This window comes from Desmodus rotundus, chromosome 8 (assembly GCF_022682495.2).
Source record: "Desmodus rotundus isolate HL8 chromosome 8, HLdesRot8A.1, whole genome shotgun sequence".
NCBI classification, from domain to species: domain Eukaryota; kingdom Metazoa; phylum Chordata; class Mammalia; order Chiroptera; family Phyllostomidae; genus Desmodus; species Desmodus rotundus.
The window spans coordinates 28,224,382-28,252,366 of NC_071394.1; the positions used below are offsets into that span (position 1 = coordinate 28,224,382).

The following is a 27,985-nucleotide window of genomic DNA, read 5'->3' on the forward strand; positions in this document are numbered from 1 at the left end:
TTACTATTAGTTGTTGTTAATCTCTTACTGTGCCTCGTTTTGTAAACTGAACTTTATCCCACGTATGTATGGGAAAAACACAGTATGTATAGGTGACCCTTGGACGACACGGAAGTCAGGGGCGCCAACACCCTGCACAATCTAAAACCCATGTATAACTTTTTACTCCCCGAAAACTTTACTGTGGTTGCTCTTTGTTACGCATGGGAGATTGGTTCTAGGACTCCAGTGGATATAAGAAATCCACAGATGGTTAAGTCTCCTGTGTAAAAGGAGGCATTGTCTATGAATGCATACAGTCGGTCCTCCATATCCTTGGACTCCCAACCGAACTGAAAACAGTACAGCTATTCATTGGAAAAAATATGTACAGGTAGACCCGCGCCCTTCAGACCTGCACTGTTCAAGGGTCTGCTGGAGAGGGATACGAACTGTCTGAGGCCACAGGCATCTACTGGGGGTCTCGGAACTTATCTCCCATGGATAAGGAGGAACTCCTGTGCTACTTTAAACACAATTTCACACAACCAACATTTCATTATATATTATGTCCAACATTTTGGTAATAGAGCTTATTGATTTAATGAGTGAATACTCTCCTACAAATATTTGAAGGAAACTGACATTTTTTCCCTACCCATTCTGTGCTTCATGTTCAGCTATTTTGGCTATTTGATAAAGATTGAAATTTTCAATTGATGGTACAGCCATGTCTTGCCTACTGGTTTTCTAATCCGAAAAAGTCAGGCTGTTTTCACACTCAGAAATGACCACTTTCTCTCTGTCTTTGCTGGTATTGTTTTCCTCCCACTCTCTTGCTTCTTGATTGTCTTAATTTCTTGTTAATATGAATAGCCAAGTAGTAGATGCTACTACTACTGCTGCTAGTGCTGCACAGTAGTAGTGCTGCTGCTGCTGTGTTTGACCTACTACGTTCTTGCCTCAGCGCCAGTATTTAACCAGTGTCTCAAGCTTAGTTCATAATGGGCTGCATTATGAAATCTTTTCCTTACCTGTTGTGAATAGATTCAGGATGCAAACTATTGAGTTTCTAATTGTTCCCTTCAGAGGTCGAACATTTTTTAAATAAATGATTTAAGATAAAGAAAGCATGTTCTCAAACAGATGTAAAGAAGAAAGGAGGGATAGTAAGTATTATTGAAGGGCAGAATCAGGATATAGAAAATCTTGGAGGATGAAGTAATATGTTGAATCCAAGAAGATAAGATTAAACATTTATTAGGTTTGAATATTCTCCCACCCTTCTCCTAATAGAGGAGAATAGGCAGGGAGGTCAGGCCTGGGCAGTGACATGGATTAACATCTGTGATATAAAAAACATTTAGGAGTTTTGGTTCACAGTGAATACTGTGTGCAGAAACATTGATGTGATCTAGGTTAGCTTACAGACATATTGTTATTTTTTGTGGGGGTTATATGTAGGGTTGACTTACTGACACAAAGTGAGTGAATAAACATTGTAGACCTATTTTGTGTTTATGCTCCAGGCACTAAACTCGCATTCCTTTGGAATAGAAAGCACTCGTGTTGAAATTTTTGATAACATACTCTATTGTCAAGAGTTTAAAAAAAAGCTAGGAGCTTTGCAGACATGTTCTAGAATATAAATTCCGTTTTATGTAGTTCGTTACAAGGTATTTCTTTTCTCATGCTTTTCTTAGGATGGACTTCCCGATACTTCTTTATTGTACTCATTGGCTACCGCTTCATTAACCTGAACTCGGGGCCGTGCATGCCTCCTCTACCGACAGAGTGCCCATCATTTGGCTGAGCTCTTTCTTCCCTTGGGTGGGCTTGTCCCTCGCCTGGCATCCATAGGTCTGTGCCAGAGATAGTACTGCTATTTCTTCCTCCTTGACCACCAGCTGACCTCTGCAGAGAATATCAGCTTTGTTAAAGAAGCTTTATTGGGGGTATTATTTTATATATAGATACTAGCTGTTTCTACATTATTCTACATGTTGAATGTAATGTAGATAGTATCTAAAGTTGGACCCGCATCACTGAATACCATAGAAAGTAAAAAACACTCTTTAATCTATAGCTGTTGGCTACTTTTTAATATGAGATGGAGATAGTTCTACTTTTTCATTTTGTCTAAAGAAGTCACCTTACTCACTGAGTGCCTTCTGTCCCCACTCTGTCTCAGTACTGACTTGATTGATTGTGTCACCTGTGCAGTAGTTGGAACTGGATATAAGTACACAATTTCAGGACCTCCCTGCTTCCTCGTAGATCATTTGGCCGTATGTAAGTGATTTAACAGTCACGCAGTCAGGGTTTTCAGAGTAAATAATTTCCATCGCCGTCACTCTGTCTTCGTATTCCTGACCACTTGTAGGAACATAATATTCTTCAGATAACTTTATACAAGTTTAAAAAATCAGCTAAGAATAAATAAAATTTTAAAAATCAAGCTAATTTAAACATTTAGAGGCTTGTATTTTTGTAATAAGAGTGAGTGAATAGCTTTTAACTTAAAATGCCAACTGTTGATAAAGTGCCAGTGTAGCGAGGGATTAGCGTAGTCTCTGTAGGGGTGCGGTCTGATCTAAAATGAAGATTCTATGTTACGCCTTTCTAAAACTTTCTATTTTTGTAATCTTCACCTGAGGACATTTATTGATCTGAGAGACAGAGAGAGAGAGAGAGAGACAGAGAGAGAGAGAAAGAGAGAGAGAGAGACAGAGTGACAGAGAGAGAGAGACAGAGAGACAGAGAGAGAGAGAGAGAGAGACATCGACCAGGGATCGAACCCTCAAAGTAGGCCTGTGCCTCAACCTTTTGGTGTGGGGCACAGTGCTTTAACCGACCTGGCCAGGGCCATGAAGCTTTTTATTTTTTAACTAATATACATACATATTCGTGAGCAGAGTTTAAAAGGAATAGTAAACTGAATTTCTTTACATAATAGATTATAAGAAAACGTGGAGTGCTAACTCCTGATAAGGTATTAAAAATACTTTCTTCAGTTATAAATATTTCTTTCTATTACCCAGTCTCTCATGTGTCTAATTACGTAGTTGTTTAGGTTGATTTAAGATTACAAATATTGATGTTGAAAGTTCATAACCTTGGAGCATCTTTTTTGCATATGCGTGTTACTTATCAAGTTTTATTTACTCATTTATAACTGTGAAAAGTAAAAAACAATCGATTTTAAGAGTCACACATTTTTAGATTAGAGAGCGTGCAGATTCCATGTTAGCGGCTCCATTATAAAACATTTGAGTTGAAGGGGAAGAAGACCAGTGTCGTGCAGGAGCGCTGTCCTCACTTTCACCACAGAATGTACTTAAATCAGAATTTCCCAGCGTAGGAAGTCTTAAAGGAGTGAAGAATGTTAGTCTTTGATGTAGCGTGTGGTTGGTGTTAGCCAACGTGAAGTTCAGGCCCTTTTCTTCCCTTGCCTTCCCTTCCCTTGTCCCTCCCTTTTTCCCTTCCCTTCCCTTTCCTTTCCCTTTCCCTTCCCTTTCCTCCTTAATTGGCCCATGTTTAGTTTACTGAATGTCATCTGGACTCAGTAAAAAGCAAGTGACCTGCATTGAATTAGTGTAATTGTAATACAAACAGAATATCGCATAGTTTTGGTCTTATACAGGAAAGGAGAAAGTTGGAAAGGCTTTTCTGTTTGATAAATAGAAACTGAAGATACGGGGATCCAGACCTGGTTCATACTTGATTTTACCTTTCATGTCTCTTTGTAAGATCAGTATTTGGACTTTTAGGCATTTTCCTCTATAAAAAATAGTGGTTTCTCTTTGAAATTTGCTGTGAAAATTTTTTTTAATGTTACAAATGAAATATATTAAGTCATGGATCTAATTCCTCTTTCATCTTAGAAAGTTAGCGTTGTCCAAAAACTAAGTACGTTCCTGCAGCACTAGGACTGTCAGGAACTTGGCGTGTTGTTTTACCTTTATCGTGACTAATACTGCAAGGCCCTTTCAAATGCCAATTTATTGCCTTTTCCTAGTTTGTATCTGTTACATTGTGTTTCAGAGAGGTAATAGCTACATTTATCAGGGGAGCGAAGAACTAAAGAATTGTAATGTTATTTTAAATAATGTTTAACATTTTAACTATGTGACTTTGATCTTATAACTTAATCACTTAAATTGATTTTGAAAGTGTCATAAAATGGAGCTGTTTGGCATTCTGAAATTCATACCCTATATAACTTACACTGTTCTATCAGGAGACTGAAGGTAAAGAAAAATAGCTATAGACAGGTTAGGTCTTCCTCTTACAGTTCCAGAGACCTTTGTGCATTTTTGTCTTAAATATTTTGAAACGTTTGTGATTTTTTGTTTGTTTGTTAATAGTCTGTCTTCCTTACTAGATTGCCCATGTCAAGGGAGTAGGCACCGGGGCTTCCCTTTTTTATCTCGTATTCTTCAGTGCCCAACACAATGCCTGGCATATATTAGGCAATACTATTAGTTAAATAACGTAAAAATGAATAAGACAATTATTTATATTAGCATTTAATTAAAAAACCTGTTATCTAAACAACACTCAAGTACTGAGCTATCTAGTAAGTGCTGGTACAGTGTAATTGCCTGGCTCCTGGTGGAATCCTGGCTCTGTATTTGCTGGTTTTATCACTGACGGCAAACTTGACCTCTCTGTATCTCATTTTTTTCACATGTCACATGAGAATACTTATAGTTGTCCTCACGAGTTGTTATGAGGATTAAATGAAATAATTAATGTGAAGTCATTGGGAAATATCCCACAGATGTTGATTGATATTTTATCGTTATTGTTTTCCCTCTTACTCTTTTAGAGATACTTTGGAATCATGGAAGGACTGAGTAGCTTTATTAGAGAGTTATACTAGGGAAGGCTGCAAAGAATAGGCAATATTCTAAAAACACATGGCGAGGTGAGTGATTAGACCGTGGCTTTGGGCAGAGGGCTCTATCTGTAAGCCACGCCAAGGAGTTTGCACTTTATTTTGTAAGTTCAGGGGGAAAGTTGGTTTGAAGTAGGGGATGACATGCAGATTTACATTTGAGAAAGGCTGTTTTGCAAGCAGTAATGGAGGAAAGACACCGGAGGCAGATAGAGCTGGCACAGGACATATTTGTGATCTTAAAATATGTCAAAATATGTCAATTTTGTATTGTCTTTGAGTAAAATTGATATAAAAATCTAAGTAATTGTGCAGATAATGGTAATGGTCCTCATCATATTTATTATTAATAAGTGTAGACAGCACTCATTCTTGCCGTGTGCTGTGAGTTTTTAGATTTATCTTACGGAGTCACTGTAAGGCATTAGTCTTCAAGGGTGGTCCCTCGACCAGCAGCATCAGTATCTTCTGAGCACTTGTCAGAAATACAAATTCTTGGGCCTTATTTCATGCCTGTTGAATCCGAACTCTCTGGGTGAGGTTCAGCAATCTGCATTTTAACAAGCCCTCCAAGGAATTCTGATACATGGTGAAAGTTAAGAACCATTGTTATATGTATGTATTTATACAGGTAAGAAGACTGTGCTCCGTGCTGTTAAAGAGTAAGATGTCTTAATGACATACTGTTAATTATCTAGGTTTTCTTATTTAATATATCAAAAGTAGTTTAGCGAGTTTCTGATCAGTAAAGTCTAGTTTTCTCCTACTTCTAAAATCAGAAATATTTTCTGATAGAAAATATATTGTCTTTAGATAAATTTAGTGAACCGAAAGTATTCTATATTTTTCTGCAGAGAAGCAATATAGCTTGATGGTCAAGATTGTCAGCTTTGGAACTACACAATCTAGATTCATTTTCCAACTCTGTTCTTCATTTGCTGAATATTCAAGGGCAAGTTACTTAACCTCACTGTGCCTCTGTTTTCTGATATATAAAATGGAGTAATAATCTCTCACTGTGTTTTTGTGAGGATTAAAAGAAATAATTTTGTAAAGCTACTTAGTACTTGCCAAACAGAGTAGCTATAATACCAACAATTATTACTGTAATAATATGTAAATGCATCAAAAATTATATAACAAAAAATTTTAAGATCATGCTAAGACAGCCTGGGCACAGGATGTTTATCATTTAAAACAGTATTGGTTAAATGTGTGCCTATTATGTGCCTAAACTTTAGGGACTCATGCTCTCTATTTTGGTTTGTTCCTTCCCTTATCTTCCATCCTCTCCCCATTGCTTACTTCCTTTCTGTTACGGATCTTTACAGACTCAGGTTCTCTCAGTTAAAGAACTAAACAAACATTTCCTTTGGGCTCACAGTACTCTCGCAGGCCTGCCTCACAGCTTCCTTGCAGAGCCGTGGATGAAAAGACTAATGGATACTTGCTGCCTCAATTTCCTCACTTTTCTCCCTGAACAGACCTTGGCTGTTTCTGCTTCAGCACTCTACTAAAATTGTTCACAGTTTTATTCTATTTGGCATTGGAAACTATTTTCTTCTCCTCAAATCTCTTTCCTCATTTGATTTCTATATTTCTCCTGGCTTTCCTTTTATCTGTCTTGAGCTCTAGACTCATTTCTAGTTACCTACTTAGATAATTACCTTTTCCCTGCTGTCATTAGATACCTCAAATCCAGTATCTTCAAATCTGGTTTCACTGTTTTTTCATCAGACTTGTTTTACCTTTGTATTTTCTTGGTTAATGGCACCGCTCTCCAACCAGTTGCCACGTTGAAAATCTGGACAGCATCCTCCTTCTGTCCAATCTTTACCGTCAATCAATCATCAAGTCCTACTGATGCTGCCTCCTAAATTTCTTGCAGTTACTTTCCTTCCTGCCCAACTCCTCTGCCACTAAGCTAATTCAGTTTCTCATTCATCAGTTCCCCAACCATGTTACTTCCTTACTGTATCTCTCCAACATATCGTATCCCCTTCCTTCCATTTTACCTTTTTTTAATGTTTATTATTTATTTATTTATTTATTTATTTATCTCCTTATTTGAGACCTCGTAATTTTTTGTGTGGATTTCTACAGTCTCATACCTGTTGTGATAGTGTTCATTTCCATCCCCTTCCTTTTGAAAGTATCCTTCATAACACTGCTAGATTGATCATTTTAAAATGAAACACATAATACTACTTTCTTACTTAAAATCATCCAATTAAAAGCATTTTTGTCATTTGTCTCTAAGTTATGAACCAGATTTTTAAGGGTGTTTTGTAAAGCGTTGGCCTCTGCCCCTCTGTAGTCACGTACCACCCTCTTTCCTTTGGCCAAACGAGCACTTGCAGGAAGTTAGGTTCTTACCGCCGCCCTCTGCTCACTGGTACTTCTCTCTGCCTGCGTGTTCCCCCGTCTTTTCTGCACAGTCGAATCTGGCAACTTTTCCCCTGGGCTCCCTTAGCACCCTGTGCACCCCAAGATTATAAAATTGGTCACACTCTGTTACAGCTCACCTGACTTTTTACCAGATTATGAATTTACTGAGGCCAGCATGTGTGACCTCTGTCTTGTGTCGCCAGTGTCTAATACGATGCTCTGGGACATAGTAGGCGTAAAGTAACTGGTTGATGCATATATGGAAGTATATTGAGTACATAAATTTTACTTGCATTTTTAATAACTAGGAAGGTTGAGGTGGACATGTCTATACTGTGTATCACTAAATTTGGAAAAAGCCTGAAAGGAAGGAAGAGCTTTCGCTCCCTTTCACCAGTTAACGACTTGAGTGCTACCACGTGTTCAGCCTGGGTAAGACGTTGCAGAATGAAATCCAAAGAAATAAGAGGGAAGGGCCAGTGTTATAATTTTCTTTTTCTTTGACAAAATGTTTCTTTAAATAATCCATTTTATACTCATAATTCATCATGTTTTATTTTTAGTCCACTTCAGTTTTCAGGAAACAAAATAGAGATCCTTTAGGTTAACATCTAACATGCTAATGTTGAACCTTACTGAGCATAGCATGGCACCAGTCCAACTCAGTCTGTTAAAAATTTTCTTCTGGGTCAGATCTAAGTTGAGAAGAATGAAGTCACTTTAATGTGAACCCAGATTGTACTTCAGTCCTTCTCTCGAGTGATTTGCCAAATTCACAATTCCATTTGTATCTGGAATTGGGGAAGCTGCGTTTAATATGGATTTTTGCCAATGATAGCAAATCTTGGCAAGATAGTCTTGTTCTCTGTGCTTAATTATATAGTTTTATTATAAAGTTTTTCACATGTTTATTTGGAGGTGCCTTTCATATGTACTTTATTCTGATGGTAGTTAATCATTTTCTGTCAAGTCTTCCTTCTTTCTGAGGAGGCCAGCTTACATTTTTATACCCTACCATTAGCGATTCAGGCCTGCGTCTTTGCTAGGTTTATGAATTTTAAAGCTGTACAGGTATCTTGGGGGTCATTACATATAAATCTCTCCTTTTGGAAATTGAAAATCATAGTGAGGCTGAGAGAAACTGAATTTGTGTGTTATGTGGTAATTCATCCCACATTTATTCAGTGACTGCCCTGATAGCATTTTAGGCACTGGGATATAGCAGCGAATAAAATAAGGTTTTAACATTTTGGGTATTTATATTACAGTGAGGGAGAGAATAAATTGCACACAAAAACCTGAACTAATTGGGTGCTGAAAACTGGTATGCAAGAAAAATAAAGCAGGATATAACCTTTTATTGGAGGTGTTGTTTGCAAGTGTCTTCTCCCATTTGGTTGGTTGCCTTTTTGTTTTGTTGATGAAATACTGCCACATGCGATAACATGGATGGGTCTTGAGACTATCATGCTAAGCAAAATAAGTCAGATGGAAAACGCCAAGAGCCATGTGATTTCATTCATATGTGGCATATAAAACTGAAAACAAGTGAACAAATAAGACAAACGAACAAAAGCTCATAGACCCAAAGTATAGTGATAACTGTAGAGAAAGGGGAGAGGGGGCGGGTAGTAAAAGGCAAAAGGGGTCAACTATATGGTGACAGAAGGATTTGACTTTGGGTAGTAGACATACAATACAGTATACAGATAATGTATTATAGAATCGTACATTTGAAACCTATATAATTTTATTAACCAATGTTATCCCATACATTTATTTATTTATATTTTTTAAATTAAGATCCCTTGGAGAAAGGGTGTTTGTTTTGAATAGGCCACCCCTCTCCCCATGCCAGAGTTTTTGAACTCTTTTCTGCTCCACTCTTCAGGGAGCCTGCCGGTCAAGTATTCTCTCCGGTTTAATTTCCCGGTTCCAGAGATTCCATGTGCTAGATGTGAATATGGGAATACTGCTATAATAAAGATTGCCTGCATGGGGAAAAAATAACAAAATGACATTGTCGTCATCTCTGTTTTTTATAAAGTCTCTTAAGACTTGAGTCTAAGCCACACAGTCGTTTAGCGGTAGAGCTGGGGCATAATCTTTTTCTGTTTTCTTCCCCATCTTTTCTTTCTACATTCTGTATGCTTACATTCTTTTATTCAAAAAACATTTATTGAGAGCCTGCTATGTACTAATCATTGTGCCTAGAACTAAGGATACAAAAGATATTTGGAGCTCAAATCACTTGGACTTGGTGACTGCAATGACTGAGGTTTCCAGTTCCGGAGACTGTGTGGGTGGTAACAAAGGAGAGAGAGGGACTCCGGGAGGAGCAGGGTTGGAGAGAACAAGGAAATCTCTCCTTCTCCACAGGCTCTCATGTGGTCTTTGTGTTTTCCTAGAGGCTAAATTTCTTCAAAGAATAGCTCACACTCATTGCCTCTACTTTATTAATGTACATACACTTTCTTTTGAATTATTTAACTTTTTCTTCATATTTATCAGGGATCATTTATTGCCAAAATCAGTGTCCTTAATATCAGTCCTCATCTTACTCACCAGCCCTGGAAGGCAGGACCTTTTTTCTGTGTAGGGCCAGATAGTAAATATTTTAGTCTTTGCAAGTCACATGGCCTCTGTTGCAGCCACTCAACTGGGCCATTTAATGGAAACATTCAACTCCGCATCCATAGACGACGTATAAAAGAATGAACATAGCCATGTTCCAATAAAACTTTATTCTCCAAAACAGATGGCTGGCCAGATTTGGCACGTGAGCCAAAATTTTGCTGATTTCTGCCCTAAAGCATTTAATTTTTGTTTGGTGTGTATGTCGGGGGGGGAGTTTCTCTTCTTCATTGATACTTTTCCCCTTTTTCTCTTATTTAATGGCACCCCTCCCTATAGTCACTTCTTCATGTCGTTCTGTCCATGACTATTTTCTCTCTTTATATTAAGGCTTCTCTAAGGCTTTGAGGTTGCAGGCTCTCTTTCCCCAGTTCTCACAGGAAATAACTAAGGCTGAAGAATTCTATTGATAGAATACCCTCGACCTAGTAGACAGGTATGAGCTAATGTTTTCAGGGTCGTTTCCTTACATCATCATTCTGTCTTCAGTCTCCCACTTTTGCATGGCATCAGGCCAACACTTCTAAAAAAGTGCCATTCTTAGCTGCTTTGGGTGTGTTTTGCTGTGGTTCATTGTCTGCCTGAGAAAAGTTAGAGGAAGGATAGGCTTCTCCCTAAGGAGACGTACTTAAAAGGAGGTCTTTGTGGGAAAATGACTACAAATGCTTGTGTTTCTCCCTCAGAACCCTAAAAAGCAAATTTCCTTGCCCAAAATTATCCCCTTCCACTCTGCCTGAAATTTTGCAAAACACCTTGGGAGGTTTATGCATAGGTAAGAGAGTTATCATCCATCATTGCCTTAACATGAAATGACTTAATCAGGTTGCCCTTGTATTATTAAACTGAGATACACTCAACAGAAGTTTCGATGGGTGGAAGGGAGAGAAGAAAGATTAGGAAGGAGAGAGAAGCATGGAACTTGGGGCTTTTTCTGGGAGGGTAGCCCCAAACAGAGTTGGGGCTGTAGAGCTTGTGTAGCAAGGGGAACATTTTGGTGGTTGTTGCCAAGAGCTGGCTCTTGAATTAATGTTCATAGTTCCCTCCCTTCCTCTATTTATGAACTCTCAGTCTCTAAAAATAGTATATTTTCACACTAGCCCCAAAGTTATGGGGCTTTGGAAGTAAATACTGTGAGTCCATATCCCTTGCTTCATGTAGTGATTTTTGACCCTGACTATATCTTAGACTCATCTAGAGAATTTTAAAAAAATATGCCTAGGTTCCCTCCAGATCAGATTCTTTGGGCTAGGTCCAGGGGATTAGTAATTTTACAAGGTCCCTATGTGATTATGACCTAATATGTAGCCAGTGTTGAGAACCATTGGCTAAATATTTGGAATTGGTAGTTGCTTGTAAATTTCATTTTCTTAAAGTATATGGAGCCAGAAACTGATAATTTTTGGTAGGCTCTGGTGAGTTATTTATTGATGTATTTGGCTCTCATGTTTGACCCAGGCAGTAGATGAAAGCATTCTTTTCTCTAGGCAAGGCTGAGGGACAGATTTTTTTTTTTTCTGAAACTTACCATTTAATTCCTAAATTGTCAAACTGAATTCCTGAGATGTATTATTTCTTTCTGATCATAGACTTTCTACATGTTCAGTAGTGTCTTTTTTGTTCTTCACATATCCTTTGTTGATAATTAATTTTAGTTTTTTGTAACTGTGATTTGTATTGATTTATTAGGTAATATCTTCTTTGTTGTCGTTAAGTTGGTTTGTTCTGGGCATTGTGCTATTCTCAGCCCAGAGCCTCATACACTGTGCGACACTCTTGTTACCTTGGGACTAGCTTATTGTTTCATCCTGATTGAATCATGTGAGCCCTGTGCTGACCTGTGCCTGTTTAGCTTTAACCTAGTTCTTAGAATCAGTTTGGGTTCCTAGGCCTTTGTGTAAGCGGCTGCCTTAGTTTTGCGATCACCATTAGGTATGGCTGAGGATTGAGTGACATGTTTATAGTTGGTATTACCCTTTTACATTTTCTATGTTTTGATTATTTGATTTACTATCATATAGATTCTGTGATAACCCTGTCTTTGCACTTCGGTGGTAAATTGTGACATTATTTTGTCACTCTAGTCAGGGTGATTTTTATGCCAAATGGTAATTTTAAGGTTTCTTCAAGGAGCACACATTTGATGCCAAATTGCCTTATTTACAAACTAAGAGCTGCGTGCCCGGTGTGCTCATTGCTGTAGACGTCCCCTATCTTTAATGCATCTGCCGCTTCCAGTTTCTTTCCTCTCTCCCTCCCTCCCTCCCTCCCTCCCTCCCTTCTCTGGTGGAAATTGATTGCTTCTCATTGATTTCTCAGCTCTTTTGAGCCAGTTATGACTCATCCCTCTACTTTTCTGTTTCCAAAATTTTATTACTGTCCCATATATGCCACCATCCCTCTCTCTTTGGAGTTTAAGCCTTAAAAAAAATCTCACTGTCCTTTAGTAGGCTTTTTGGAATGGAATTGAGATTAATCAGTATGTTCATGTCACCATATTTAACTGGAAGAATTTATGTCAACGCTGTCAATATAAATTTAGATTTTACTGTTGCACAAGTAACTATGCTTAATGCTATGGGGGATACAAACCTGATAGACACTGTATCTTCAGGGAGTTTCCATGGTACCTGGGGCATTTAGAACGAGTTTATAACTAGTCAGAGTACAAGTTAAAATATGGAAGATGCTGAAGTTGAGATATATGGAGTGGTAATATTTGCCTTATATGATCTAGAACAGTGGTTCCCAACGTCAGCTGCACAATAGAATTACTTGGGAGACATAAAAAGTACTGTGCCTGGCCCCGGCCAGGTGGCTAAGTTGGTTGGAGCATCACCCTGTACACCAAAAAGTCGCAGGTTTGATTCCTGGCCAGGCACATATGCCTAGGTTGTGGGATTGATCCTCAGTCAAGGTACATATTTCTCTCTCCCTCTCTCTTTGAAATCAATAGACATATCCTTGGGTAAGGATTAAAAAAAAAATACTGTGCCTGGTCCTCACCTCAGATCAATTGAATCATAATCTTCTGTGGCTAGTTAAGTTCTGCAGGTTCTAAACTTCTTTTGAGATGACTTGATTAATTTTGAGTGGTTCCGTTCTTTAAGGGCCAGTAGGATGCTCTGGTCTTACCTTGTAATTTCCCTGCCCCATACCTGAAACAAGTCAGTTTCCTTCATAGTACCCATGGCATTTCAGACCTCGTCCCTTTGGCCATGCTACTCTATTTTCTATGCCTCCGTAACTCAATCATTCTTCAGGACTAAGCTCAAGTCTAATTTTTCTTTTGACATCATTTCCAGTTTTGCTGAGCCATAATGCCCATTGTTCATTTCTATTTTAGCACTTACACTATTTTATTGAAATGATCTGGTATGTGTTGTCCTATCCCATTGGGGTCTAAGCTTCTGAAGAAATTCTTTCAAAGGTATGGATACATTTTATGTGCTCAGAAAAGGTAGTTGAACTGCTCACACACAGGAATTCTAAATGGGGGGATCTGAGAGTGGAATGATAAAGTTCCTGAAGTGTTGGCTCATGTTCACTTTTGATTTCTTCCTGTTTCATGAATATTGTTGAATTGTCTTAAAGGGACATTAGATTTCAGTTTTGATAGATGGTTGATTTAACTGGATGCAAACAAAGGTATTGGGGTTTGAATTATGCTTGTGTGAGAGGTGGCTGTAGGGGCAGACTGGAATAGGCAGCAACTTAAATCATGCTTTTAAGTGAATTTTAAATGAAGCCTTTGTTCAATTAAAAATTACAATTTTTAAAAGTTGAATATATACTGGCTTTTATAATAATTTTTTTCCATCCTCACCTGAGGATATGTTTATTCATTTTAGAGAGATTGGAAGGGAGAGGGGCCGCGGGGAGAGAGAGATAGAATGTGAGAGAGAGACAGACACACAGATGTGAGAGAGAAGCATTGACAGATTGCCCCATTCACGCCATGACTGGTGATCTAAACCACAACCTAGGTATGGGCCCTGACTGGGGATTGAACCCACAACCTTTTGGTGGATGGGATGACGCTCCAACCAACTGAGCCACGTGGCCAGGGCCAGGCACAGTATTTTTTATGTCTCCCAAGTTATTCTAATGTGTCATTTTTATGGGAAGTAAATGTTCTATACTGTTATTTTCTAATTTTCACTAAGTATTTTACATGTATAATAAATAACCTATATAAAGTTCAGAACAGCCCTGTGAGGTAGGTACTATTATTATTCCCATTTTTCAAACGTGTAAAGAGGACATAGAATTAAAAATAGGTTAGATCGCTGCTCGTAATGGTGACACTATTATATTGTATCCAGTGTCATCCAGAGCCAGCTCAAACCTTTAGAGCCGGTTCTCTTCACTTAGTTCTGCCAGGGCACCAGCTGTACCCCATCCCTTAATTTGGTTCACAGGCGGGCACATTGGCCTTTATTGGCTTGATTAATGATTACCGAAGGTCCGGCAACTGGAGCTGGAGTGAATTGTGAGGTCATGCTTGCAGTACTTTAACCCTGTGCTTATATGTGGAAACTGCAGTCTAAAAGTAGGGTTCACTCTAGACTTTAGTGTTCTCTTCAAAAGCTCTATTTCAAATTTGCTTTTGAGGGAGTGGTGTTAGCGAAAGGCCAAGAAGCAGTTAGTAGGCCTTTTGACATCCTTCCCTCTCCTCCATGTCCATCTGCTTTCTAATTAACAATGTAATACTTGTCTAGCTAGTACTTAACGCCTAGATTGCTAGGCAGTTATAGGGCCAGAGTCTTTTAGACCCAAAAAGGAGCCTTAAAAATATCAAGTCCAACAACCTCACTTATGTGAAAAAACTGAGGCTGCACAGATCAGTTAGAGCGTGATGTGGAACTTCAGCCTATTATTCTGACCTGCGTCCAGTGTTGATTTATTCCCTTGTAGCGTTTGCTGTTATTTGTAGTAGTCTTTGAACAATATTATTATGATGCATTCTTTCCAGAAATTATGGATTTTTATTTGGCTTAGTAAAGCTTCCTACCTATTATGTTTGCTATCAGGGAACAGCTATATTTACAGTTTTTTAAAGTGCTTTCTCATCTTTTATCTCATTTATTTGTTAGGCAGATAACCTTTTGCTTGTATACCTGAGGGTCTTGAATAGTGGCATAGATTCCTTTGTTATTCCGGCATATTCATTGCTTCTGTACATTCACAAATCCAGTTACCTTAGCTTCAGACATGTGTTGACTCACTCCACCGAGATTATAAAGTTCAGGCATTGTAGTCTCCCAGCTTTCAGCTCTTTCCACATCTTCTGGGTGCTCCTGGAGTCTAAGGCATGAAATTCCAGGCATGAAGATAAAATTCCTTGTTTTGAGGCACTTACATTTCTTGGCTCCTTAAGACTACTTGTGATCAGGGAGGTTCTTTTTAAAACTTAATCAGAGGTTCAATATGTAGTTAAGCAACACATTGAGTAAAAACACACGCAAGGATAATCGCATCCTTTATTGTACTAACATTCTTCAATCAAAATGGAGTTAGAGATAAGATAAATTATATGGCTGTTATGTGTGTTCATGCCATTTGGTTGGTGGCAAGGAAGGGAGTGAATTGTTGGTCCAAGGCTAGCCACTGATTGCCAACACTTTCTACAGCAGAGGCGTGTTACCCAATCAGCTCGTACAGAAACCCGGAGGTTCTTCCCCAGAGGATCTCCTCCGATTTGTGATTAGGTTAAACTAGTTGAACAAAGTCAAACCTGTGACAAAATCTGTCAGTCTGTTACTGGTGATCTAACATAAAGAAATGGAAATAAAAGGTATAGTGGTTTTCCTGGAGACTTTAAAGTCTACGTTTTGTAGCTCATATATTAAGACGTATTTGTTTGAACTGCATGCAGTTTAGTGCTTGTTTGAGAGTAAGATGTGAGCATTTTAGGATCATTTTATGATAGTACTGGGTAAATAAGAGTTAGAGTTAAGCTTTTTATCCTTGGGTTTGTAATAGCTACTGCTGAGGTGAGCCTTATATGTTAAGATTATCTGAAGATAAGGCTGCAGCTCATTGTCTCAAAGTTCAAAGGAGAGTATTAGCTTCAAGGACATAAATCACTGAGTTGTTATCCATCATTTGTAACAGAAGTGCAGACCAACAACATTTATCTAGACAATCTAGTATCATTTACTGCAGTTTGAGGTCAGTCTATATAGCGGCTTATGTAGGTGCTTTGAACTGTTTGGCAAAGATGAGAGTTCAAATTTATTTTTATTCTTTAATTTGACATAGCAGGTGGTTTTGTATGCCTTTTCAAGCAGCCCACATTAACCCCTTTTCCCCCTTCTTAAAGCCAGATTAGGTTCTGCTTCAACTATGGAGCTGTATGAAGTTAATTAGGTTATTTATAGAAGAATTTTATTTTCTAGCACTCCACTGTTTGCTATTTGTGTTAGTCAGCCCCCCCCCCCCTCCGCCCACAAGCTGACCTAAAGTATCTTATTTTAAAGTCTGTAATAGTAGGGCTTACATAGTTAGATACTTAAGGGAGCCATCAGGGAGAACATACACCCTGGGTAAAATCAGTCTAATTCCAGCAGATATATTAGCTTGATGTTACCCAAACAAAATATATCCACAGACACCATTTGGCCTGTGGCCTATGAGTTTGCTGCTACTTTATTAGAACGTAGTTCTGAACACACAGGAAATACTTGATATATACTTGTCATTTGATAGATGCTTATTGTGTCATAAAACTGGCTTCACTGCTTTTGAAGGACTATCTCAGATGTAATAAGGTGTGTAGGAATGTTCTTTTCCATTAAAGGAGTGTCCCTTTTTGAAAGAAGATGCATACAGAATTAAAGAGATTAGCTCTTACCCTAGAATCAAAAGACTTGAATATTGAATCTTCTCTGCTTTGTTAGAATACCCCGAGAGCCTTTTGCACTGAGGGTGTCTTTTTTATTTCTTGGATTCTGAAGTAATCTTTGTTCTTCTTTTTCCACCCCTCTCAAACAAGGTTGGTAGGGTGTACTTTTGGTTCTTCCTTTGTAGTAGCTCACACCCAATTCTTTCCATTTCATTCCTGCAGATACTGTCTTTGTTGAATTCTTTATTATTCATCTCGGGACATCTACACTAGACCCTAACTACCTTCTCTGTTCCATACTTAGAGGATGTCTAAGCTTTTTTTTTTTTTTTTTTTTAAATCTACCTCTTGGGTATAGACAAACTCTGATTAACAGCAAAAAACCAAAAACAAACAGACACGTACACACATACTAGAAAAAAAAATAATAAAACCCTTTCAGTTGTGCACTTTCTTGCTGGCCAAACTGTGTGTCATCTATTCCCCTTAGATGTTAGCATTCCCTAGTCCCTCACAGGGCGACCAGCATGTTCTGTGCTCCTCCCAGCAGCCCTTTTCTATGCGCTCGCTCTTCCTCATGCTATTTCTTAGGGGAAATGACCTCTCTTCTTATGCCTTCTATCATTTCTTCTATTTTAGTACTATTCTTTAATTGTTTTACTGCTGTTCTTTGATTACCGGACTAGGTTAGGTAGCGACTGTATTTCCTGCTGCGTCTTTGAATTCTTAACATAGTGCCTAACACCACTTATTGAAAAGACTATGTTTTCTCTACTGAATAGTCTTTTTCTTACTCATATTTGATTGAATAATCTTCAACTATATTGACTGTCACAGTTGTGAGGGTAGTAAGTTTTAAGACGTTTCTTCTCACTGTTTTAAGGCATAAATCTTGCTTATGCTTTCTTCCCCACTTGGAAGTAAGAGAGAACCTGGGAAAACCTGTAAATTGAAAACAGAATCTTCATTTATGGTTTCTTAATCCTCTTAGTAGCTGTTTGTTTAGATTTAGTAACCTGCTTTGTACTTTACCTTCTTGCTTCTTGAAATATAGTATCAATAGATGCTTTAGAAAGCTTTGCTAATTTTTTAAATGAAGGCTGTCTTGTAGGTCTGAAATACTGGCTTTTTTAAAATGTCAGATTATTTCCTAATCAGTTTTTTATTTAGAGAATACTGAAAGCTTTTATTTATTAAATTTCTTTTTTTTATTGTTGTTCAAGTGTAGTTGTCTCCATTTCCCCCCCAACATTCCTCCCCACCCCCCACAACCCCCACCGAAATACTGTTTTTGAGTCACTTAGCCCCTCTGGGCTTTGATTTCTTTTCTGTTAAATGACAGGGTTGAGCCAAATGATCTGTCCTATGTCTTTACTGTGCAAATTCTCTGACTCTGAGGACTTACGAATTACTTTTGAACAATTAATACAAATCTAATGGAGAATAAAATAATTTTATTATATCAAAAGAATACATAAAAATTGGTATCTCCCAAAATATTATATTTTGTCTAAGTTTTGATGTTTTCTCTATACATGAACAGAAGTTTTAAACATAAGTATGGCTAGTTTCTTTCAATGATAAAAATTTTGTTTCTAAGTATTATTGTAGTTTGTATTACCATTTTAATTTTCTTTATGGATTAAGGAGAAGAGACGGACATAAGTTCATGTACATGAAATTTGCTTACACATGAAGAGAGAAGACCACTAAAAGCCGGGTGGAAAAAATGAGTGTAGAACACAGACACCTCTCTTAGAAAGTCAGAGATTCTCTGGGTTAGAAAGGGAGTTCTTACATGTTTCAGCCCTGAATACGTCTTTGCGAGGCCCATATTTGTAGGCTGCATGTGCACATATTAAAATTGCCAAAAAGCCATTTTTCCTCATCTCACATCTTGTTTCGATTGTGTCATTATATAAACTTACCTATTAAACTACAGTTAGTTTTAATATGGCTGCATTCATTTTACTTTGTAAAATTTTTGTCATTGCTATGTCTGCCTCTTATCTTTTTTGTAATATTATGTGGAAATGAAAATGATAATAGCTAGTATTTATTGAGTGTTTGATACATTTGGTTTAAATTTATTGTTTTCATATCTTTCATAACTTTTCAAAGAAAATGATGTTTTAGTGATGGTATTTTATCAGGGACTATTCTAGATACCCATGAGAAAAGTTAATTCGTTGCATACAGTGATTTGCTAAGAACATTAGGGATTAATTCTCATGGTTGAAAAAAGGGTGACTTGATAGCTAGGAGGACAGGGATGATGGAAACGTTTCAGAGCTTTCGAATTGTGAACTTTCTGGATGTAATATCATTAGTACTAAATTAGTAATACAAAGTTAAATCATTATTAATAAATCTAAATGGTGTATTAGCTTTAAAACGTTTTATTTGGAACCCTGACTCGTATTCAGAAAGAGAAAAAAATGTCTTGGCTCTATCAAATATTATTTCAAATAACAGCAGGAATTTTATTTGTATGTAAATATTCGGGATTGCAGAAGCAAATTGGACTGCTGCTAGCCATTCTGAGCAGCAGTCCTTTTATAAAACTGAAATAGGAACTATGTCTCACATGCAGTAGCAGGATTGGAGGGGGAATATATCTATTTAACTGGAGGGTGTCCTTAGTATGGTAAAAGGGTTAGAAATACAATTGTCTTTGGAGACTGATTAAAAATAATAGATAAAATAAAGAATGATGTGCTCAATGAGCTACAATTCAAATAGAGGAAATTTATGGGAAATGATTACATTAGTAGCAGATGGACTTGCTTCCTGAATGCAGTCTTACTGGAAATCCTAGAACCGCTTAAATTTGTTTTTCAGATTTGGAGTCTGATAGAAAGATAGATAAAGAGATTTGTTTATTTGGTGTGCTGTTGCGATTCTTACTCTGTCTTTTGGATATTTCACTTTTATTAGGCTATTTTTATGATTCCCACAAATCCACCACCAACATTCAGGAAGCCAGAACTCTGGTCTGATGATTTCACCGATTTTGTTAAAAAGTGCCTAGTGAAGAACCCTGAGCAGAGAGCTACTGCAACACAACTTTTACAGGTCAGTGCTTGTGCCTAAGGGAATGGTCTAAGGGAAGAACATTTTCTGTATATGTTTTAGCTTTCTGACATTAACTAGGGTTACTGTGAGTTTCCTTAACTGATTTCTAAAGGTATAAACCTCCCAGGAAGTCGGGTTGATACATAGACATCCATCCTCAGGCTCACACCCACCCCTCCATTCTTCTTCTGTATGTTCTTTGTGTCTCATTTTCTTCCTTTTCCAAGTTCAGCATTCTCTTTTCCCTTTTTTATGTTTTGGTGTTTTGTTATTTTGGTTGTTGTCAACTCTTTTCCCCTAAAGTTGTTTTAAAACAAAACTCCAAAGCATTCTCATTTCAGGAATGAACTCTTCCCTCTATTGTTACTATTTCTCGTATTTTTTTCTGGATGTATTATTCTTTGACTCAGCATTTCTTCTTTGGTTTTCTGCTCTACTTTAAGATGTGTAAATAGATTCCTGAGCTCTTTGAAAAGATTATATATTGTAAATATTGGTTACAAGATTACCTAGATGAAGAGTTTCGGTATCCCTGCTACGAATAGACTTTGTATCTAGAGTGTCAGGAAGTTTTCTAATCTGCTTAAAATTTAGAGCAAATCAAAATAACTTAATACTTCAGTACGTATTTCCAAGTCATCATTTTTCCAACAGAATTGGCTCAGACCTTTGAGCTAATAATAAACGTGTCTCACATCAACAGAACTTGGTATTTGGAAAAGAATTCTTTTTATTAAATGACAAAATGATTCAAAACATGGTGCTTAGAAAAAGTGATCTTTTTCCAAAGTACTATTTAAACAAAAGTGTTTGTTGAGGGGTATAAGAAATAGGCGCTTTAAGTATAATGCTTATTGCTGTGAAAATATAACTTAGTACTCATTCTCCATGGAAAGCAGTTTAGCATCGTCTATCTAAAATAAATTGTCAAATATTCTTTGACCCAGTAATTACACTTGTAGAAACTTACTCTACAGAAAAATTTAACTATGTGTGAAATAAAATAAGTATAAAAATATTCATAGGACATTTTAATGGCAAAAGATTGGAAACACCATAAATAACTGTCAACAAGGTGGAAACAAATTAAGGTCCATCAAGAGGAGTGATTGACAAAACACACACCCCTGTACTTACGTATATGCGTACATGCATATGCCAGTGCTTCCCAGGGAGTAGCTGTGCAAAAATAAGCAAGAGACTGGCCTTCAGAGAAGGTTACGAACTGGCTGAGAAACAGGAGTGGAATCAAAACTTACTTTTTGCTGAATGCTGTTTTTGAGCCTTCTGAGTTTCTTGTTATATGCAAATACTATCTTTCAAGAATTAATTAATTGAAACATTTATTTTGAAATATTGTCACCATGTCAAAGGAATTTTGAACACATAAATCAAAGGCCTATTGGTATTGTTATTGGATTGAATATCCAAATTATTCAACCCAAAAGAAGGCAAGAAAGGAGAGAAGGGATAAAAAAAACCCAAAAAGTGAGACGAATTGCATAAAATATGGTGAAAATAAATCCAAACATATCTGATAACTGATTTTTGGATACTTTAACCAGTGTTTGTTTCTAGTCTTTCTTCCGTAATCTTTTCTAATCTTTGTAAGAAAAGAAACTCTGCTGTTTTTAACTTAGAGTTTTTAGGATTGAGAAGCATCTTAGAAGTATTCTAGTATAACCCCCTAATTTTGTGGGTGAGGATACATAAGCCCACAAAGGTTACACGCCACTGAAGATCACACAGTGATTAAATCATTGTTCAGGTTTATTCCCTTTACCCCTAGTCCCAGTCTTCCTCATTTTTCTGCTCTGCTTTCTGCCCAGAAGCTGACCCGTATAGACATTTAACAAACTCTGTTATTCTGTGGCTTTGAGTTGGGTTTGGCCCAAGCATCCTTCTTTATGATATAAAGGGCAAACAGTGCTTCTGATTTTACATGTTACTCCCATATAGTGCTTATGAGCCAATATTTACTATCTTGCTTTTTAAGAAAAAAAATTGTTCTGTTGTTGATCATTCAAGGCCCTCTGTTACAATTTGGTGTTCTTGTCTGGCTTCATAATTGACCCCTTGCTACCTCCCATTTTTTTCTGTATAAATGCTGAAATACTAGACTTGTAAGTTTCTTATACAGACCATGCTTTTTCAGTCCTCCGTACCTTTCCTCACGCTGTCCCCCCTCTACCATGTTCACCAGGTCGAAGACTCCTCCTCACCAACAGGCTCCTTCTTACTCATTGTCTTTGTTTCTAATTCAGATAAGGTGCGCCTTCAGAAAGCCTCCCCTTCATCCCTGTTCACGCCAGTTGTTCCTGTGTGTTCCCATAAGCACCCTGGGCGTATCATTCACCATATTAGACAAAATATGTGTCATTCTCTGTCATTGTCCTGGATTGTAACTGATTCAAGGTTAGGGGGCTGTGCCTTTTGCAAGGGGACTGACTACTTTTGCATTCCTGGTATTCATTGCTTATAATACTTTGTGAATTGAATTCAAAATTTAGCACAACAAACTTCTGACTTAAAAAGACTTTTTTTAGATAGGATAGTTATCTTTACTCTCATTGGAGTCTCATTAGACTCATTACAGTCTTACTTTGCTGGACTCCTAGAAGCCAGTCTGTCTCTTAAAGGAGTTTTTATGTGTCTCATATGTTATGAGTTAAATTATAGATTAACTCTCACTGGACAATCTTACTACTAAGTTTTAGTGGACATATGTCTGTAGCCCACATGTACAGATTATACCATACTGACTGGTAGACCATGATAAATGCTAAGTTTTTTTAATAGTGGTTTATTTTCTATGACACAAGATAAATAATTGTGTAAGTTCAAAACAGTCGGACTGAAAAGATCCTTTGAGATTGTTCAGTTGAACTCTTAGTAGTTTTTAAAAGATGAGGAAATTGAAACCCCAGAGATATTAAAGGATCAGGTTCAAGTTTAGCCTAGTGGCAGTAGAGTTCCTGATCTGAAGGGGATCCTTATGCTGCTATGGACAGTTTAGAACCTGAAAGTCAGCTCCCGCCCAGGCTGCCCTCCTGTGAGAATGTTGGGTTGACTGAGATCTGCTGTTCTTTGGACTGACGCTGTGTGTGGCTCCAACAGGTGGTATCATGGGTTACTCTGTGAGCTCCCATAGGGTGTGACTTACTCTTCATTTTCCCAGTTCAAATGAGGAATGGAAACTTTATCTAACTTGTCATCCCTCTCATTTATCATATAATTGTCTTAAATACTTTCTTTTCATACACTGATATCCATATCAAATACTGTGATAGTATTTGCTTTAACCTTTAAACATTTGAGAAAACTAAAGAAACTAAGGAAAATCTATTGTATTTACCCTGTTTTGCTCTTTGTCTCGTTCTCCTAATGTTTCTCCTTTTATTACTTCTCTTTTGTTTAGAGGACTTCCTTATATTCTTTTAGGATAGGTCTGTGTAACAAATTCTCTTAATTTTCCTTCATCTGAGAATGTCTTTATTCCTCTTTATTCCTGAAGGATATTTTCACTGGCTATAGAATTCTTAGTTGGTAGTTCGTTTCTTTCAGCATTTAAATGTTGTGGGGCTTCCTCCTCGTATCCATGGTTTCTTAAGAGAAATCTATTGTCATCTGAATTGTTTTACCCCTTGTTCTTTTCAAGATTCTTTTGTCTTAATTTTCAGAAATTTAATTATGATGTGTCTCAGTATGGATTTCTTTAAATTTATTCCCTTTGGGATTTGTTCAGCTCCTTCAATCTGTAGGTTTATATCTCTTGCCAATTTGGGGCAAGTCTTCAGCCACTATTTTTTCAAACACTTTTTTCGCCCTACTCTCTTTCTCTTCTCTTTCTATGACTTTGTTGATGAAAATGTTAGATCTTTTGTTTTAGTTGTCTAAAACAAAACAACTAAAGTTGTCTGTTTAGTTGTCTTTAGTTAGAGAACCTGCAGGTGTCTGAGGTTCTGTTCATTTTTATTCCAGTCTGGTTTCTCTTTTGTGTATGTTGAGGACTTTCTGCTGTTCCGTACTCCAGTTCACTGATTCTTTCCTCTGTCCTCACTCTGCTCCTAAGCCCATTGATCATATTTTTAATTTTGGTGATTTTTTAGTTATAAAATCTTCATTTGTTTATTTTTCTACTTATTTTCTCTTTCTTTGTTCAGATGGTCTGATTTTTATTTGTTTACAAGCATGCTTGTAATTGCGCACTGAAACGTTTTTATGATGGCTGCTTTAAAATCTCTGTCAGATAATTCTGATATCTGTGTTATCTTGATGTTGGTGCCTACTTATTATCTCTCCCAGTTGAGAGTTTACTGCTTCTTGATATGGTGAGTGATTTGCATTTGAACCCTAGATATTTTCAGTATTATATTATGAGACTCTGGATCTAATTTAAATACACTGTTTTAACAGGCATCCTCTGACAATATTTCAGTGGGGAAAAGGGGCACTGCCAGGTAGCAGAAGTCCAGTCCCCAGCTTGTTCCCCTTTGACATGTATGGGAAGGAGGGGTTTCTTATTACGACTGGACAGGGGTGAGAGCTCAGGCGCTCAAGGCACCTTCAGTGGCACTACAGGGCCTTGGTATTGCTGGTGATGATGGACGTTCTGACTCTACTAGGTCTCCTCTCATTCCACTCTAGCTGGGAGGGGGTGGGGTTTCTTTATTACTGTCTGGTAGGGGTATAAGTTCAGGCTCCCACATAGTCTCTGCCTACACTCCCTGCTGGAGGAGGGAGGGGGCCTTTTATACTGCTGGTGGAGATGAATGTGTTAGCTCAACCCTTGGTCTTCTCTGGCACCGTCTCCATAGGATTGAATACCTTCCAGAGGGTGGAGATATAGATTCCCCACTCAGCCACTGCTGGCAGGGTTGGGGCCAGTGTGCTCTCTGTGGTGTTAGGCTGGCATAGGATGGTTCTCATCTAGAAGTTTTGTCTCATGAGCTGTCCCTTTCCTGATCTTTTTGGTCAAGAGACCAGGCTTTTGTAGGGCAGTTTTAGTTTGTGTCCTAGGTGTTTCTGGGTTGCTGGCTTCTCCAGTACCCAGTCTGGGATAAGTGAGATAAAAAGAAAACCCATTCACAGTGATGTCCTTCCTCAAGTCCCCCAGTCCCGAACCAGTTTGCTGCCGCCTTTCTATTTCTCAGAATCGTCCTATGTTTGTTTTATATATAATGTTCAGGGTTTTAGCTGCACTTTAACGGAGAGGTATAGGGAGAAGTATGACAACTCAGTCTGCTGGGAAGCGTTAAGTCTCTTTAGACTATTTCAAATTCTTGTTTTCTCTGAAGTTTTTTTTTAATAAATCATTAATTTGAACTCATCAATTTAGACAGTGATAATTTAGAACATGAACAAAATTTAAGGGGAACTGTTTCAGATTTTCAAAGAATAAATTATCAAGTGATCTTAATTTTTAAAATATATAATCAAAAGTGTGGTAAGTTGATTTGGGATTTTTTTATTTTTTTTTATTCGGGTGATTTCAGAATGCTCACTGTATTTTAGTTTAGATTTTACTGTAGATTCATTTAGAAATAGTGAAAATTCATTGCCTTTAAGAATTTGGTGTGTTAATCTTTTTATTATTGATATTCTTGTAAAAAAAACTCTTCATTTAATCACCTCTGTCTGACATAAATGTTACAAATGTAGATTTTAGTGTATTTGTTTTTTATTGCCATTCATACATGTTTAAGTTGTGTGTATTTATACCATCTTGTTGTTTCTTTTGTTTTTATGGCATTGGGTTAAATATAAACACTCTCCTATTTATTTTTAAACTTTAATTTTTTAATCTATCTGGAATATATTTTGGTATTTCTGTGGTAAATATCTAGTTTAATTTTTCCCCCTGTATTATCTCAACACCAGTTTTTATTTAATTAACTTTTCTTTCAATGATTGGAAATGCTATTTTATACTATGCCAGTTTATTTTGTGTATTATATTCTGTTTCTGGGCGTTATATTGTTTTATTGTTCTTTCTATTCCTATAATGGTGCCACATGCTTTGATAGGCATTAAACAAAAAGATGTAACTTTTGTGTATTGATTTTTCTGTTAATTCAGTTTGATTATATTAAATTTTTATCTTTTACCTATTTTCTCAGTGACTAGAAAAGGAATATTAATATTTTGTATGTTTTATTAGATCAACCTCTTGTGTCTCTATAGTTTCTCTTATATATCATAATGCTATACTAATATACCTAGTTTACAACTATATCTTTGTATTATATCCCTTATTAATATTAAATAACATTCTTCATTTACTTTTCTTTGCCTTCAGTCCTACTTTTTAAATTGTGCTATTCTTGGTATCTTTTTATGTTTGACTCAGATTTCATTGCTTGTCTTTGACTTTTACCCAGGTTCTGTTCAATATGCCTCTTGGGGAAACATGAGTTGGATTTATTTAAGTTTATCTCATGTAGAAAGCATGTAGTTGAATTTATCTTATGAACTAAGTGTCTTTTAGGAACTAAAATACTATTCAATAAGTGGAAATTCAACCCATTTATTTACATTTGTATACGCTAATAACATTTTAATCACAATTAACTTTTTTTTTTTTTGCCAACTTGTTTTCTCTGGTTTTGTTGTTCAATTTTTTATGCTGCTTTGCATTTTTTAATTTTATCACTTGCTATTTTAAAAATGACTTTAAAATACTCTTTAAGAATCTGCCAGTATGTCTGATAGTACTTCTCTCCTGACTATCAAGAATGCTCAAATAATATGGTCTTGCTCTTCAAGTAGCCTTTTAACTTTGTTAGCCAGTTCCTCTTTCTTGGCCAGATAAGATCTGTTTTGTCATGGTTATGTAGAGAAAAAAACACGACCGCAAATGAAATCAGACATTGAGAGTTTGAGACTAAGTACGGGAAGCTGTGTAGATTAATGGTAGCAAACACTGGGTAGTCAGTTCACAATTAATTGCATGAAAGCAAGTTTGCAGTAGAGTGGATGAGCCACATTTGTATTTCGGCATTTCTTACAGGTAAAACTGTGGCTTGGAGGATTGGCTCATAATTTTCCCTGAAAAGATAAAGTATAATACAACTTGAGATTCCTATGTTCTTTAAAAGAGGTATAATTCTATTGGTTCCCAGTATTTGCAATATTGGTCTTCTTCTCCTTTTCTTAATATGTAGTCACTAAATCCTTCTGAAGAGTACTTTCATCGGATTCACTTTTCTCGATTGTGGCAGCTGTTTTTTTTAAATCTAGGTTCTTAATAATTCATACCTTTATTATTACAGTTCCTCCTCACTCTATTTCATTTCTTTCTACATTCTACTGCAAGATTATGCTATCAAAGGCATTCTTTGCCTTATATTAATGTCTTGTTTGTGTAATTGAAGTGGCTCCCAGACAGAATCCAGGCATGTCATCCTAAACACGCATCCTTCTTGCCCCGCTGTTGCTTGCACTCATCTCTAAACTCACAGATCACCGTTTCTCTACATAGTGTTTCTGCCTTGGCATGGCACCTCTTTCTGCTGGGTTCCGACATACACTCCCCATCGTGGTGTGGTGGTTCATACTGTTCCTACTTTAAGTGCCCCCTAAAGTGGTCTATTCTTTGAGGCACCTGAGGTTACCTCGCCCCTTCTACCTTTATATCTTTATCATATAGGCTGGGCTAAACCATCATAAATGTAACTTATATGTCACATTGTAATTTTTTATATGTGTTTGTGTTTTATTCTTTATTCTAGATGAGTTCCTTAAGGGCAAAGAACATGTATGTCTTCGATTGTTTTTTTTTGGGGGGGGTGGCTATGCACCAATGTTTCTCAAAAATTATCAGTGTAGGACTGGAGTTTCTTCCTTGTTTTCCCACCATTCTCTAGGGCACTATCTTTGTCTGTTTTCCAGCTTAGTAGAAAGAGTAGAAGTCATGGAAGAATGCACATGCAGTGTTTTTGTTTTATTTTTAAAATTTCATTTATTTATTTAGAGAGAGGAAAAGGGAAGAATAATGAGAGAAACATTGTTGTGTGAGAGAAACATTGATCTATTGCCTTTCGCACACCCCCAACCGGGGACCTGGCCGAGAATGGAACCGGCAACCCCTTGGTTCACAGGCTAGTGCTCAAACCACGGAGCCACACCAACCAGGTCAACATTTAATGTTTTAAGGCCCAGATCAG

At 37.2% G+C, this 27,985-nt stretch overlaps 1 protein-coding gene across 2 annotated transcripts in view; it reads left to right on the forward strand.

The window, feature by feature from the left end:
* The window catches only part of STK3 (serine/threonine kinase 3), a 251,200-nt gene that overhangs the window by 109,384 nt on the left and 113,831 nt on the right, over window positions 1–27,985 (forward strand). For both annotated transcript variants that reach the window (XM_024572314.4, XM_045204882.3), the window contains exon 7: window positions 19,683–19,820. In XM_024572314.4, the coding sequence (XP_024428082.2) occupies window positions 19,683–19,820 (138 nt within the window). The remainder of the gene's footprint in view (window positions 1–19,682; window positions 19,821–27,985) is intronic.